The sequence below is a fragment of the Molothrus ater genome, chromosome 9, assembly GCF_012460135.2.
Source record: "Molothrus ater isolate BHLD 08-10-18 breed brown headed cowbird chromosome 9, BPBGC_Mater_1.1, whole genome shotgun sequence".
Classification (NCBI taxonomy): domain Eukaryota; kingdom Metazoa; phylum Chordata; class Aves; order Passeriformes; family Icteridae; genus Molothrus; species Molothrus ater.
In genome coordinates, this window is record NC_050486.2 from 20,039,124 (window position 1) to 20,053,809 (window position 14,686).

At 56.9% G+C, this 14,686-nt stretch overlaps 2 protein-coding genes across 2 annotated transcripts; both read left to right on the plus strand.

Annotated features, from left to right (window-relative positions):
- The first annotated feature begins 669 nt into the window (after positions 1–669).
- MPL (MPL proto-oncogene, thrombopoietin receptor) lies at positions 670–6,370 on the plus strand. Its single transcript, XM_054515844.1, has 12 exons — positions 670–922; positions 3,010–3,130; positions 3,474–3,649; positions 3,876–4,129; positions 4,206–4,362; positions 4,509–4,638; positions 4,881–5,053; positions 5,157–5,299; positions 5,442–5,613; positions 5,687–5,861; positions 5,994–6,081; positions 6,167–6,370. The coding sequence occupies exons 1-12, from the start codon at positions 670–672 to the stop codon at positions 6,368–6,370; spliced, it is 2,046 nt and encodes a 681-aa protein (XP_054371819.1).
- Positions 6,371–7,008: 638 nt separating this feature from the next.
- CDC20 (cell division cycle 20) lies at positions 7,009–11,890 on the plus strand. Its single transcript, XM_036387816.2, has 10 exons — positions 7,009–7,201; positions 7,749–7,894; positions 8,526–8,622; positions 9,161–9,289; positions 9,630–9,826; positions 10,154–10,248; positions 10,594–10,825; positions 10,935–11,060; positions 11,232–11,349; positions 11,647–11,890. The coding sequence occupies exons 1-10, from the start codon at positions 7,009–7,011 to the stop codon at positions 11,823–11,825; spliced, it is 1,512 nt and encodes a 503-aa protein (XP_036243709.1). The 3' UTR covers positions 11,826–11,890.
- The last annotated feature ends 2,796 nt before the right edge of the window (positions 11,891–14,686 follow it).

Genomic DNA, 14,686 nt, shown 5'->3' on the forward strand with positions numbered 1-14,686 from the left:
TGTCACCAGTCCTGCTTACACCTAGGTCTTCTTTTTTTGACAAAATTTGTCTGTGGCAAGTTTGGGCTGGCGCTGCTCTTCCCTCAGTGCCTCTAGTGTTGTCCTCAGCTGCTGGGCTTGGAGAAGCAAACCTGGCCTTGGTGCACAGGGGACACGTGCAAGTGGCTCCTTGTGCCCTGGCTGGTGCTCCCTGGGCTGTGCAATAGAGCTGTGCCCTGGCAGGGTGGGAGACGCTCCAGCACCAGAAGTAATGCACTGGTTGAGCATGACTGTGGCCCTGCTCCTGCACCACCAGCACTAGCACCTCTGAGGGCTTTGCCCCCTGTGCCTGCAGCTCTGCTCCCAGCACAGCCACAGAGACAGTGCTGCTGGCAGAGCAGACCTGGAGTACACCGGTGCCAGGTGGCACAGGACACCATGGAGGCAGATCAGCTGTGCCACATCCTGTGCTCCCATGTGGCAGCAGCCCCAACAGCCTGCCCTGCCCCACACAGGGGCCTCCCTAGTTTCTTGGGGGTTGTTTTTCTTCCTACCCCATCCTCCCAGCATGCCAGTAGCCACAAGGGCAGGAACATGCCGCCTATCTGATAGGAGCAGTCTCTCTTGGCACTGCGGCCGGCGGCAGAGGGGCTGTGGCCTTGTGGTTTCAGGCACAGGGAAGTGCTGGTGATGGGGTGGGGGGAGCCCCCAGCCAGGCTTCCTGAGCTGCACAGCCACCACTTCCCAGATAAAGGTATCGCCTGGAGGAGCCGCAGCAGCTCCCAGGATACCGGGAAGGGACGAGTGCAGCACGCGTGGCTCCGGCACACAGGTTGCAGGATGGCAGCCTGCCTGTGCCAGGGCTGGCAGCTCTCACTGCTCCCTGCCATTCTGCTCAGCCTCCGCAGCCCACCGTCAGCCCCTGAGCCAGTGACATCCCAAGGTAGGTCCTTGGGGCTATTTTCTCCCCCAAAGGATGGGCCAGAGAGCAGCTAGAATGTCAGGTGTGGGCAGCGAGCACCTCACAGCAGCCAAAATCTATGGGATTGGGAAAGGGGCATTCCAGGAGGGTGTGCAGGGAGTGTTCCAGGAGGGTGAGCAATGGAGTGCACTTCTCACCAGTGGGACACCCTGAGATGCTTGGAGTAAAGGAACATCTATGCTCTCTGCAAGCAGAGCTTGGCTGCCCATGGGCTGCCCCTGAGGATGGCAGCCTGGTGCTCCCAGTCCTGCTCCAGTAGCAGAGGGGCTCCTCACTCATCAGAAGTTCTCAGAGTTATGATGTGATGAGGGTTTGAACAAGACTCAAGTTAACATCTGATGGCACAGCTCTGCACCATGGGCAATGCAGTGGCACTGCCAGGCTAACCCCAGGGCTCCTGCACCAGCCTTGCTGTCATGATCTTACTGTCCTGCTGGACATCCTCATCTTAGCTGATAGCTGGCCCCAGTCTGGCTCACTGCACCTGCCAGAGCCACTCCCCAACTTTGTCTCATTTCAGAATGAAATCATGCATTCTTTAGGCGCCTCTTTAGCCCCTTTAGAAGTTTCTGTAATACCATAAAAAGCATTAATTGAATAAAACCCTGTTGATCTCCTGCTTGTGTCTCCAGCCCCACCCCAGGTCTCTGGCCAGGACAGACCTGGGAGCACATTTTTAGTCACCCCCAAAGGGGCAGTGGGACAAGGGTCAGGGTTGGATTCTGCCCACAGCCTCTGCAAAAGGGCTTTGTGCCTTGAGCTCTCCACTGGCTTGGCAGCACTGCCCAAGCATGGCTGGTGGGGGCTGCAGAGCTGGGCAGCTGCCCCTCCTAAGAAATGGGCTGTGCTCAGCAAAGATGCTCTGATGGCCCACAGGACCAGGGTGGGCTCCCACTGATGCCATGGGTCCCTGTGCCACAGAGCTGCTGGGACCTGGCCACTTCATCTCCTGGTGCTCAGAGATGGATGAGGCCATGGAGCCAGCATGAGGCCTGGGGTGGGATAATAGGGGCAAAAAGAGAAGAACAGGTGGGGGGGCTGTGGCAGAGATGGGACAATGGACATGGGGAAGAAGGCAACACAGGGCTGGGAAGTGAGGAACAGGGCTGGGGGGGGGTCAAGGCAAGAGAAGGGACAGGGTGAGCAGGACACCAAGAATACTTGGGAGCTGTGACTTAATCTTTGCCCAGGGTGGGCTCAACTGGCAGTGCAGGGGTGTGTAGCAGAGAATGGATTTACTCAGCAAATGCAGCAGACATTGGCAGTGGGCTTGTGGGATTCCAAAGCTGGGGGCAACCCCTGGGGAAGGCAGCAAATGCCGGTAGGAAGAGGAGGAGGAAGAGGGCTGGAGCAGGTCACAGGGCAGAGGGAGTGGGGGGAGTAGGGACTGCTGGAGCAATGCTGGGGACAGCAAGACCACCCCTGTGCATCACACACCTGCATCTTGGGGCTGTCCCTCTTCCACGACAACAGGGGCAGACACCCATATGTTAGCAGAGCTACCAGTGCTTCAGATAGAGATCCTGCAGGGTGTGATGCTGCAGTTTGTCCATGTAATGACAGGGAGCACAGCTTACTGAAGGGGACAGACAAACCCCAGGGGGTTTGGGCATCCCCCCTGCTCAGGACCACATGCCCCCACACCAGCCCCCCAGGCCCTTTCCCTTTCCCTGGGGTGCTGCTCCTCCTTATCTCACTTCCGTGCACCTTCCGGCATGAGCAGGGCAGGGGTGCTTCCCCCTGATCGCTGGGCCCTGAGCTCCCCCCCCCCCCCGACCACAGGGCTATTTCGGGATGTTTGTTTGTCCTCAAGGACCTCGTGTACTGAGGAGGGGGCGTGGTGGGGCCGGGGGGAGCCCTGCACCAGCCAGGACCCCGGTGCAAGCCAGCAGCCAGCATGGGTGCCCTGTCCCTCCCCAGTGTGCCAAGCTGGTGGAGAGCACCCGTGCCACGGCCATGCTCAGGCTGCCCCACGTGCCTGAGGTGGAAGCAGGTGAGATGGGGATGGGTTTGTGCCCAGGGGCTCCTTCATGGCCACACTCCCCCAGACGCTGCACTGCTAGCAGGCGTGTCCGAGGACATCCTCTGTTTCTCCCGCTCCTTTGAGGACCTCACCTGCTTCTGGGACGAGGAGGAGACAACAACTGGGATGTGCCACTTCTACTATTGGTACAGCAGGTAGGACATGGTGGGGACACAGCCTCCTCCTTTCTGGACAGAGAACAGTGGGGTCAGGGTGTCTCAGCAATCTGGACTATCCCAGTGGCTCCAAGCTGCAAGGAGAGATGGAGAGCCCACAGAAGCTATACAGCAGCTGCTGCACACCCTGCAGCAGGGCTGGGGCCTGGCTGTCCCTCAGTCCCATGGGGATGGTGCCTTGCAGTGGATTATGGCACGGGAAAGGAGCTGGTGACACCGAGGTCTCGGTGCTGTGCCCCACATTGCCTCTCCTCCAGTCTGGCTTGAGGCAGGAGGCATGAGGTGCTGCAAGACCCCACTCTCCATTCCTCAGGGATGTGCCCACAGTGTGCGTGGTCTCCACATGGCCCCGTGGGGCTGGTGGGAAGCGACATGTCTGCGTCTTCCCCAGCCAGGACGTGCGGCTCTTCACCCAGCTCCACCTCCGCGTCCTGGATGCCACCACAAACCACACAAAGTACTGGCGGGAGCTCAGCGTGGATGCAGTGGGTGAGTCCCTTTCACTGGGCAATGCTCTGTGACAACAGGACAGTCCCCAGATCTGGGGATCTGGGTCCCCTGACCTGCTGCCTGCCACGGGGGCTGGCAACACCCTGAGCCCTGCATGCACAGAGGCAGCCTGGGAGGAGACTTGCATGCGTCCCCCAGCAGGACCAGGCATTGCCCAGACTGGGGCTGCTGCAGGAGGACAAACACCCTGGCATGTTCTCTGCAGGTCTCATTGCTCCCCCACTGGACATCACTGCCCACTGGGCTGGGGCTGCAGGGCAGCTCTGCGTGTCGTGGCAGCCACCACTTGCTGACTTCCCGAACTTCTTCCTCTACGAGGTGCAGTGCTGCCCTGCCAGCTCCCCAGGGATGCCCTGCAGCACCACATTGAACCCCGGTGGGCAGCACCCTGGGGACCTCTCCATGCAGTCAACTGTCAGCACCCACACGCCCAGGGCAGCCTCCCTGGCACTGGGGCAGGTACATAGAGGGGTCAGGGATTGGCAGGAGGGTTTGGGGCCTGCAGTTGCTCCTCAGCTTGGCCCCTCTCCTGCAGAGGCTGGTCCAGGCCAACACTTGGGTGGTGCTCCGGGACCTGCAGCCAGGGGTGAGGTACCACATCCAGGTGCGCAGCAAGCCTGACGGTACCTCCATGGACGGCGTCTGGGGGCCCTGGTCGCAGGCTCTGGCTGCTGAGACACCCCACTCCTCTGGTGAGCAGCCATCCCCTCTGCAGGGGTGCTGGCAGGAACAGCAGGGAGGCACCCACGCCTGGGGCTGCAGTCGCGAGGTGCGACTCCCAAGTTTTGGGGGCCAAGGGGAAGCAGCCCCCTCCCTGTCCTGGCTGTCCCCTGCCCAGGAGACATCGGGCTGTGCTGCAGTACCCCTGACCTGCGGCACGTGCGCTGCGAGTGGAGCTGGGACCCTGCAGAGACCCACAGCTCCCACCAGCTCTTCTACCGGCCACCTCCAAGTGGGGCTGGCACAAGGTAAGGGGCATGGCAGGCAGATGGCACTCAGGCAGCCACATCCCAGGGACCACTGTGTCCCAATATCCCACAGTGGGCCCCATACCCTGCTCTGTCCTGCCCTTCCACCACCAACCTCATACCTCCTCACCACATTGCACCTCCGACTACAAGCAGCAGTAGCTTTCCTGGGCAAGTGCAGGAGGAATGCTGACTGTGGGTATGCTTTGGTGGGACTGACTGGCTCCCCACTCTTCCCACAGGGAACATGCATGGCAACAGTGTGAGGAGGTGAGCAAGGGGGCACAGGGCACCTATGCCTGCACCTTCCAGCCCAAGGCTGGCAGTGCCATCTCCGTCCTGGTGAATGTCACCAGGACCCACATGCTGCCCACACTGAGCTACTTCAAGGAGCCCTTTTGGCTGCATCAGGCTGGTGAGTCCCAGTGCCATCACAGCCCCTGCCTGGCTCACAGGGGACACAGTGTCCCATGCTCCTTTTCACAGGAGCGACACATGCCTGTCCCCAACACCAACAGTGCTCACAGATGCCCCACAGCTTGTGCAGGCAACAGTGTCGCAGGGCCGGCTGAGCCTGCAGTGGCTGCCGCCCCTGGAGCTGCTGGCAGAGCAGCTGGACTACCAGGTCCGCTATGCCACGGAGAACAGCCATGACTGGAAGGTAAGGCCTGCCCAGGATACCCCGAGCAGCGCTGCCCACCTCCGCTGCTGACACATGGCAGGCACGGGGTCGGGTAAAGCGGGACCCGCCTCTTGGTGCCACCCCCCAGCAGCCATGCCTCCAGCTCGGCTCTGCCCCGCAGGTCCTGCAGGTTCCACGAGCAGCTAGGAAAGAGGTCCTGGACCTGCGGCCAGGGTCCCGCTACCACGCGCAGGTGCGGGCCCAGCCCAGCGGGCCGTGGTACCAGGGTAGCTGGAGCGCCTGGTCCAAACCTGTTGTGGTTGATGCCGTGGCTGATGTGGGTAAGGGGCAGGGCTGGAGGCTGAGGCCACAGGAGCCACACGGCTGACAGCAAGAGGCCGAGAGTGCTGGAAATGGGGTGGGGAGCACGGGGCAGGGGGCTGCGAGGGGCTCAGAGGTGGTGGGGCTGGGAAGGGCTACAGTTCCAGCGTTCCTCCTCCGATGCAGATGCAGGCTGGCTCATCCCCAGTGTTACGGTGGTGCCGCTGCTCTTCTCAGCAGTGCTCCTGGGGCTGCGCTGCACCTTCCCCTCCCTCTACAGGTAAAAGGCTGTGCCGGGGGCAGGCGGGGGGGGGGGGGGGGGGGGTCCAGCACCAAGTCTGGGCACCTTGCACGGGGCATTAGGGCACCTCAAGTCTGAAGGTAAATTCGATGCCCCTTCCTCCGTACCCAGCAACGTGAAACAGAAACTCTGGCCGCCCGTTCCTGACCTGCACCGTGCTCTGGGCAGCTTCCTCCAGGAAAGCAGCAAGCACGGCCAGGTGAGGGGGCGGGCAGGGCGGCTCAGCAGCTCCCGGGGGCAGCTCGAAGGGCAGCCCCTACCGCGTCCACTCCGTGTCCCCCCAGGCCAGCGCCTTCGACAAGCAGCCGCCGGAGGAGGCCGTCCTGCCCTGCCTGCTGGAGGTGCTGCCCGGCCCGCGGCGCGAGGCGGGCCCGCCGCCGGAGCATGCTGGGGGCCGCCTGTCCAGCACCGACATCGCCAACCAGTCCTACCTGCTCATGAGCGGCTGGGAGCCGCGGGCAGCCACAACCGCCCCCATCCCTCCATAAACTCTGCTCCCTCCCCGAGCACCCGCCTGGTCCCTCCTTCTTCGCCCCGCCCCCAGCCCGGATAGCCCCGCCCTAGCAAGAACGCCCCGCCCCCGATCCCGCCCCCTCGCCGCACGCGCCGAGCGCCCCGCCCCGTCCCGCGACTCAGCCAATCGCGTTGCGTCGCGCGGCCGTCGCCTGGCAGCGCGCGGCCGTTGGGTTTGAAGCGGCCAACCGGGGCCCCGTCCGCGCGCCGTTTAAAATGCTGCGGCGCAGGCGGGGTGGGCGAGCGGCGGCGGCGCGGCGGAGGTGAGCGTGCCACGGGGCCGGGGAGGCGGCCTGGAGGCGCAGTCCCGAACGGGGGAGGCTGTGGTGAGGCGGGCGAGGGTAAAGGGAGAATGTCGCTTATCGGAGAGAGCCCCAAAGAGCTGCTTGAAGGGGTGTCGGCTGCTAGAAAGGACCCCCGAGGAGCGGAGAGAGGGCGTGTCGGCTGATGGAAAGCGTCCCGAGGAGCGGTTGGGGAGAGTGGGGGGTGTCCGCTGGTGGGGAGGAGCGGCCGGAGCGCTTGCAAGGTCCGGTGGTGGGGAGGCCGGCGGGGCCTATCGGAGCAAGCTCAGTCCGGCCGGTGGGCACGGCTAACGCCGCCCGCCCGCAGGACCATGGCGCAGTTCCTGTTCGAGGCGGACCTGCACGGGCTGCTGAAGCTGGACACGCCGATCCCGAACGCGCCGCCTGCGCGATGGCAGCGCAAGGCCAAGGAGAGCGGCCCCGGGCCCAGCCCCGTCGGCGTGTCGCCCATGAAGCCGGCCAATCGCTCCCACAGCTCCAGCAAGACGCCGTCCAAGACACCCGGTGAGCGCCGGCTACCAGCGGCAGAGGTTGAGTGCGGGAGCCTCGCCCAGGCTGCTTGTCTGTAGCCATGGGGCTCTGGGCTCCCTGCCACGCTGCCCTACCGGCATGCTGCTCAGGCAGGAGGAGGTGGGCTGTGCTCCTGACAGCCACCCACCTCCTTCCCAGCAGGAGGGGCAGAGCTCTGAGCGCTGGGGCTGGCGAGCTGCTGATCGCCCAGCTGAGCCTTGCTGGCACAGCTGCATGCTGGGACGAGTGTGGGCGGGACTGTCAGCTGACAGCTTTACATCCTGTAAGCGTTTTTGTATCTTCCCCTTATCTCTGGACTCTGGAATTGTTGCACTAGACCCAAGGAGTTGCTCCGCACAGTCCCTAACCAACTTGGTGGCAGGGAGGAAAATATAAGTTAGTTGTGACTGGGTGGCATGAGATCTCAGAGTCCTACTTGTCTGGTGGGTGTGATATGAAAGAGTGCTGGGTTTGCTCTCGTGAAAGCTCTAATACAGGCTGTTAAATAGCTGTAAGACAATATTTTCATATGCGAATGCAGGTAAATCTGGATCCAAAATTCAAAGCACCCCCACAAAGGCTGGGGGTGATCGCTACATTCCCAACCGCAGCACTATGCAGATGGAGATGGCAAATTTCCTCCTAACCAAAGAGAATGATCCTGCTGAGGATTCCCCTACCAAGAAGGTGAGCGTGTTGCTAAGTTACAATTACTTCAACAACCACTACTCCTTCCTGCCCCTTTACAGAGCAGTTAACTATAGGTTCTATCGAGTGGACACATGAGACTGACAAGTCCCAGCCATCACTACTTGCAGCTCTGGGCTTCAGGAGCCTAGGATGAGATTGAAGCTGTAGAGACTGCCATGCACTCTAAGCCTATGCTGCTTCTGGTAGCAAAATTTAGCTTTTGACTAATGAGGCTTTAAAATGTAGCAGGCAACAAAAACACAAAGCTGTGAGCCTATGCAAAGTGAAACTGCTGGTGGTAGCTATTCTAGGACAATGTCTCCACAGGGAACACTTCTGGAATGTTTTACACTGTGCTCTGAAAATCTGTTTATGAAGCATTTGGTCGCTTTGTGGCTGTGGCTTTTCCCACTGTCAATGACACTGAATTTGCCATTGTGTGAAAATGTGAGCAGACAATGCATGAAAGTCTGAGGAAAAACTGCTTTGACCTGGCTGTGTGTGACTGACCCTTGCAGCACAGTCAAACATCTTTGGATTCTAAGAGAAGGGGACTTAGGTGTCTATTTAAATTGCAGTGTGGGAGTTGTTTTAAATGCATTGCACTGAGGGTGATTTGTCTCCGTAGGAGCAACAGAAAGCCTGGGCAGTGAATCTGAATGGTTTTGATGTAGAAGAGGCAAAGATCCTCCGCCTCAGTGGAAAACCACAAAATGCTCCAGAAGGTATGATACAGGGTCTGTGTGAGCTGAATCAGCAGGAGAGATCAGGTCAGGGAAACAGCAACACAGAGGCTCTGTGTGATCACAGGAGAAATCAACTGGTTTCTGAGAGCTGTGCAGGCCTGGAGTCTCCTTTCTTAAGATTCCTGAGGTCAAGGGAGGGCATAACAGTTACAGTGAATTTATTTAGGAAAGTTGCTATGACTGCCAGTTGGTCACTGCAGTTGTACTGCAGGTTCCAAACCTTCATGAAGTCTGTAAGAGCATCAAACTTTCTGCTGTGCACTTTCTAGCTTAAACTGCAACTAAATATAATGGGATTCAAAAACCCAAGTATTTGTTAAATTTGTTTCTATGAATGAGGAAATTGTAGCTCACCCCTGTTCAGCAGTTCGTACTGCCAGTGATTTTAGCGCACTGTACTCTTGTGAGCGTTTCTCTTAGGACTTTATTTTCACTCCAAGGGATTCCTAGTTGGGTGAGCAGCACTCAGCTGGGAGGAAACTAACTCAGGTTAACAAACCTGTTCCTCTGCACACAGGCTATCAGAATAACCTGAAAGTGCTCTACAGTCAGAAAATGACACCTGGATCCAGCAGGAAGAATAGCAGATATATTCCTTCAATGCCAGACCGGATCTTGGATGCACCAGAGATCCGCAATGACTACTGTAAGTAGGCTACAGGGTTGAGTGCTGGGCATCCAGAACATTCTGCACTGGATTGCTGTTCCTAGGACAGTGTAACTGGGCTGCCTGTATTATTTTATGTACCCAGGCTAGCACAGACCACTTCTGAAGTGTCCCTATGAGCCTTACAGGGCACTGTGTAGATGCCTTGGAGCAGGGTACCTGGCCCCAGCAGCTGGGCATAGTGACACTCAGAGGGCTGCCCCTCACCTGTATGTGTGTGTGTGCACATGTGCACCCACACCTGCTGCATCAGCATGGGTGAAGGGCAGGGCTCTCTAGCTGAGCATGGTGTGACCTGCATTGCTCTTTCAAATTGTAGATCTGAATCTCATAGACTGGAGCTCCCAGAACTTCCTGGCGGTGGCTCTGGACAACTCTGTTTATCTGTGGAATCACGCTACTGGGGAGATTATCCAGCTGCTGCAGATGGAGAATCCAGATGTTTACATTTCCTCTGTGTCATGGATTAAAGAAGGAAACTACCTTGCTGTTGGCACAAGTAATGCTGAGGTTCAGGTGAATGCAGGAGAAAACTGGAGGTGTTTTCTAAGGATTGACAGAACTGTGGGGCCTGAGGACAAAACCTTGGCTGGCAAAGGAAGGATGCCATGCACCTGACTTGTCTTCCCTGGTATTGGGTGGAACTGCCCAGTGTGCAAGGCAGGGTTTGGTTTGGGGGTTTTCTGATACATAGCATTACCTTCTGTGCTATAGTCATGAGATACACATTTTCTCTGTTCCCTTACTGAGAAAGCTGAATGCCAGAGCCTGTGCAGTGAGGTTCCTAGGGCATAGAAACAGGATTTGGTTTCTTCTGAAGAACTTTTTGCTTTGCCTCTCTAGCTATGGGACATTCAGCAGCAGAAACGTCTCCGAAACATGACCAGCCATTGTGCCCGTGTGGGAACCCTCAGCTGGAACAGCTACATCCTCTCCAGGTAAAGTAGAGAGTCAAGGGCAGTTTCCAGTTGTTGCAAACTCCTATCCCTCAATCTATGTGTGGCATGGGTTAGGGATGGCAGAGAGAAGTTTGTCCTGGCTTGGGATTCTTACTCAGCCTTATCTGTTGGGGCTGTGAGGAGAAGGCCTCTTTCCTGTATTGCAATTTGTGCTGAAGTTGTAAAGAGCTTGTGTGGGTGTTTCACTCACACCAACAGACCAGTGTTGCTGGTAACACTGGTTGAAACCCAGTGGCAGGTATAGCAGTCTTGCAACAACAAAAATGGATTTATTTGGGTGAAAATAGGCAGCTTGACCCTGCAAGCCTTCTCTTCTCTCTGCAGTGGTGCACGGACTGGGCACATCCATCACCATGATGTCCGAGTGGCTGAGCATCACGTGGCCACCCTTGCTGGCCACACACAGGAGGTGTGCGGACTCAAATGGTCTCTAGATGGCCGCTACCTGGCCAGTGGTGGCAATGACAATCTGGTGAACGTCTGGCCGTGCACCCAAGGTGGGGGTGGAGACTTTGCTCCTGTACAGACCTTCACTCAGCACCAGGGTGCTGTCAAGGTGAGCACAGAGCTGCCACGGGCAGATATGTGTGTGCAAGGCAGGCATGCAGCACTGGCTGGGTGCAGGTTGCCTCTTGTATGTCTTGAAATGAACTCTCCTCTCTCAGGCTGTGGCGTGGTGCCCATGGCAGATGAATGTTCTAGCCACTGGAGGTGGCACTAGTGACAGACATATCCGCATCTGGAACGTGTGTTCTGGCGCCTGCCTCAGTACTGTTGATGCCCATTCCCAGGTGAGAGATGAACATCAGCCTGGAGACAAACACCTTCTGGCAGCACACCTACACAGAGCTGCTGGCTCCTCAGGCCCAGAGGCACAGGGAAGGAAGGGGACCATGCTCGCCTCCAAGTGGTGAGCATCAGCACAAGCATCTTGTCTCACCTGTGTTACTGCCTCTTTGCAGGTCTGTTCTATCCTGTGGTCAACAAACTACAAGGAGTTCATTTCAGGCCATGGCTTTGCACAGAATCAGCTGGTTATATGGAAGTATCCAACAATGACCAAGGTTGCAGAGCTGCAAGGTAGGTGGACAGAGCCTAAGTGGGGGGGGGCCTGTTAGAGGTTGAAGACAGCTGCACTCCTTGGTTTGAGCCTGCAGCATCTCTGATGCAGGACAGTATCCAGGGCCATGCTGCTAGGAGTAAAGCATGCCCACGGGGCTGTGGAAGAGATACCATTGCTCCAAGTGTATGCTTGGGGTCTGAAATCATGCACAGCCAGTGGGGGGACAGCTATGCAAGCAGGCAGGGCTCATGGGAGCATACAGGAGCATGTGCTGATCAGCTCAGCCCTGACTGCACACTCCTTCTCCTCCTCAGGGCATACTGCTAGAATCTTGAACCTGACCATGAGCCCTGATGGTACAACAGTGGCCTCAGCAGCTGCTGATGAAACACTGCGGCTCTGGCGCTGTTTTGAGATGGACCCCATAAAGAAGAAGGAGAAAGAGAAGGCAAACAGTGCCAAAAGCAGTATTATTCACCAGAGCATCCGCTGAGAGCACAGGGTTGTTGTGGGGAGGGGGATATTTGGTTTACACACTGTACAGTATTTTAAATGTTAATAAACTGCTTAACTTGACTTTTTCTTAATGGAGGCTGATGGAAGAAAAAGCCATGGCTCCTAAACCCAAGTCCTTCTCCCTGAGGCTGGGGATCTGGGCAAGGGGTGGAGACCTAGGTCTTAAGGGCTAGTTGACAGGCCCTTGAGCCTTGCACAGCGCTGAAGGAGGCTGTGCAAGGGCTGTACTTCTGTTTCTGTCCTAGCGAAGACAGATATGTCGCCTGCCCCATCTAGATGCTGACTACAAGCACAGCAGCTCCACCACAGGCTCAACTGAAAGCACAGCATGGCTGTGGCCTCAGTTAGTGTTGTCCTGGCCTATCTCACAACCACAGACCTTACTGTGGCTCTGCAGGCAGATCTCAGTTTGTCTTGTTAGCTACAGGCAGCCGTCACTGCCTGCTTATGGTGCTCTGGAGTAGAATAGCTATTGGAAAAAAAAAGGAGGGGGGGAAACATACAGCAACAGCTGTAATCACCCCAAAGGCTGGAAAGGGGCTGGCACTGGCATAAAGCCTGATACAAAACAAAAGGTTAGCTTACACTGCCACAGCCAGCCTGGATGTCATGCAAGAGCCACACAAAGCACCACCAACCCTGTACTCAGCCTTCAGTCATGTATTCTTCCAACAACTCTGATCTCTCTTCCCCTCCTGCTGACATGAAGCCCTGGTGCCTTGCTGAGGCTTCATGCAGGGGAGCAGGCACCAGGGCTCAGCTGACATTTATTGGAGCTTGACTCCCCTACACTTGGAAAAATGCCTTTTTTCCATGCTGAACTGTGCAGGGGCAAGTGGCAGGAAACATATTTGAGCCCTTACCTGACCAACAGCCAGCTCAGGCATGCTGCTCTGCATGGTGGAGCCATGGTGTCTGAGGTTGTGGGGCTGCACCAGACCCATCAAGCCTGTCCTTCAGCTGCACCAGCACTGCCAGGGGCTGCTGGGGACACTGCACAGCTGATAAGCACCTTGACTTGTGCAAAGCAGCTCCACCAAGCCTGTGCCTCCCATCAGCCCTCAGTGATTAGCTGAGGGTGGATTATTAACTGTTTTCACCTTTCCCTTAGCACAGTACCACACTGTGCCTAGCACCAGCTCTGCCTCCTGAGCCTTACACCAGCTGGAACCTTCAAAGGTTCCAACTTGTGCTCTGCCAAGGCCAGTGAGTGTGTAACCACACCCACCAGAGCACCCCCCCCCCCCCCCCCACACACACACAAAGCTGATATGGGGGGCACAGTCTCAAAAAACAACCACTGAGCCCAGCACCTTCCCAGAAGTGCTGTGCTGCTGGTGCATCCCCACTTGGCCACTTGGGAAAGATCACAGGAGGTCCAAACAAGGAGCTCTCCCTCAGACACAAATCCTAGGACCACAGCTGCCTCTAAAGGGGAAGCAGGCAGGAACTCAGATGCAAGGTTGGGCTCTTCCACAGAGCTGTGCTGCTGTTGTAGGAGCCCTGCCCCACACCCCTGCACTTGGTGCTAGGAGTTAGCACAGACTTGCCCTGTAAGGCCACAGCTGATTAGGCCTTCCCTGGTCCCTGACCTGGAAGGAAAGTTTTATATGCCAAAAAGTTACTGTCATTTTTTCAGTCCCATGTAAGAGCAGCTCAGCTTTCTCTCACAGACTCTTTCTCCTTAGCACATGCCCCACAGCCAGATGCTGTGCATTACATAGCCCTTAGTGGACCTCTGAGCATTACTAGAGGGTAATGATAATGCAGGGTCTTTGACCCCATGCTGGTCTCTTACAGTCCTGGAGTAAGAGCAGAGGAAGGAAGTGGGCACTGATCCAGCAGGCCCAGTAAACACAGCCCTATAAGGTGTGAATTCAGTTCACAGCATGACAGCATATTAATTACCAAGTGCCATGGCCAGCCCATAGAAGAGCACAGCTAACAGGAACAATTGGAGGAAGGGAGAGCAGAACACATGCAGGGAACAGCCCATTCTAAAATACCAAGCATAAGTAGTTTAAAGCATTGTTACTATTTTGGGCAAAAGCAAAGACAATCCTGTCCTTAGCAAGAGCCAGCGGGAGGGGAGAAGGAGGCTTGACAGGAAAAGGTCCATGTCAGCTGGACCATCAACCTACAGCTCCTGAAGTGGTGACTTCTGAGCACTGACCTAACATTACACACCACTTCAGCATGGACAAGAACAAATTCTCATCCAAGTCTTTACTCCCAGAGAAGCATCAACAACTGCAAAAATACTGCCTGACTTCTTACATACAAGGACATTCAGTGCTGTAGAAGAGGGTGATGGCTGTGTGCTGTTTAGGCATATTAGCCACACCAGTTCAGGGCACTTCAAGATGCTTTCCTACATTTCAGAGCATGGCCTTGAGGTGTACAGCAGTCCAGGTCAGATGAGCAGAGCTCTCTCACACCAAGCTCTGCTCCAGGGCTTTAGCTGGGCATCCACCAAAGCCCTCCCACCCCACAACCCAACCCTACAGTGAAACTCAGCATCTGGAGGCTGCTGATCTAACACATTCCTCCCAGCCACATGCTGCCCAGCTAGCTCCCCACTCTTCTTCCCAGGCTTGAGTCAGCACCCAGGCTGCCTTCTGCTCAAGAGGGCCCCAGTCATAGGGTGATGGGGAAGGCAGCCCTACACCCCCAACAGTACCAAAGGGATACCAGAATGAGACAGTTGGAAAAATAACAAAGCCCAGCCAGGCAAAGATGCACTTCTGCAGCAAAAGCAGACAGCAACATTAACATTCCTCTGACCAGCCTGAGCTACATTGTGCACAGAACCATGCTGCAGGGGCATTTACAGATAGG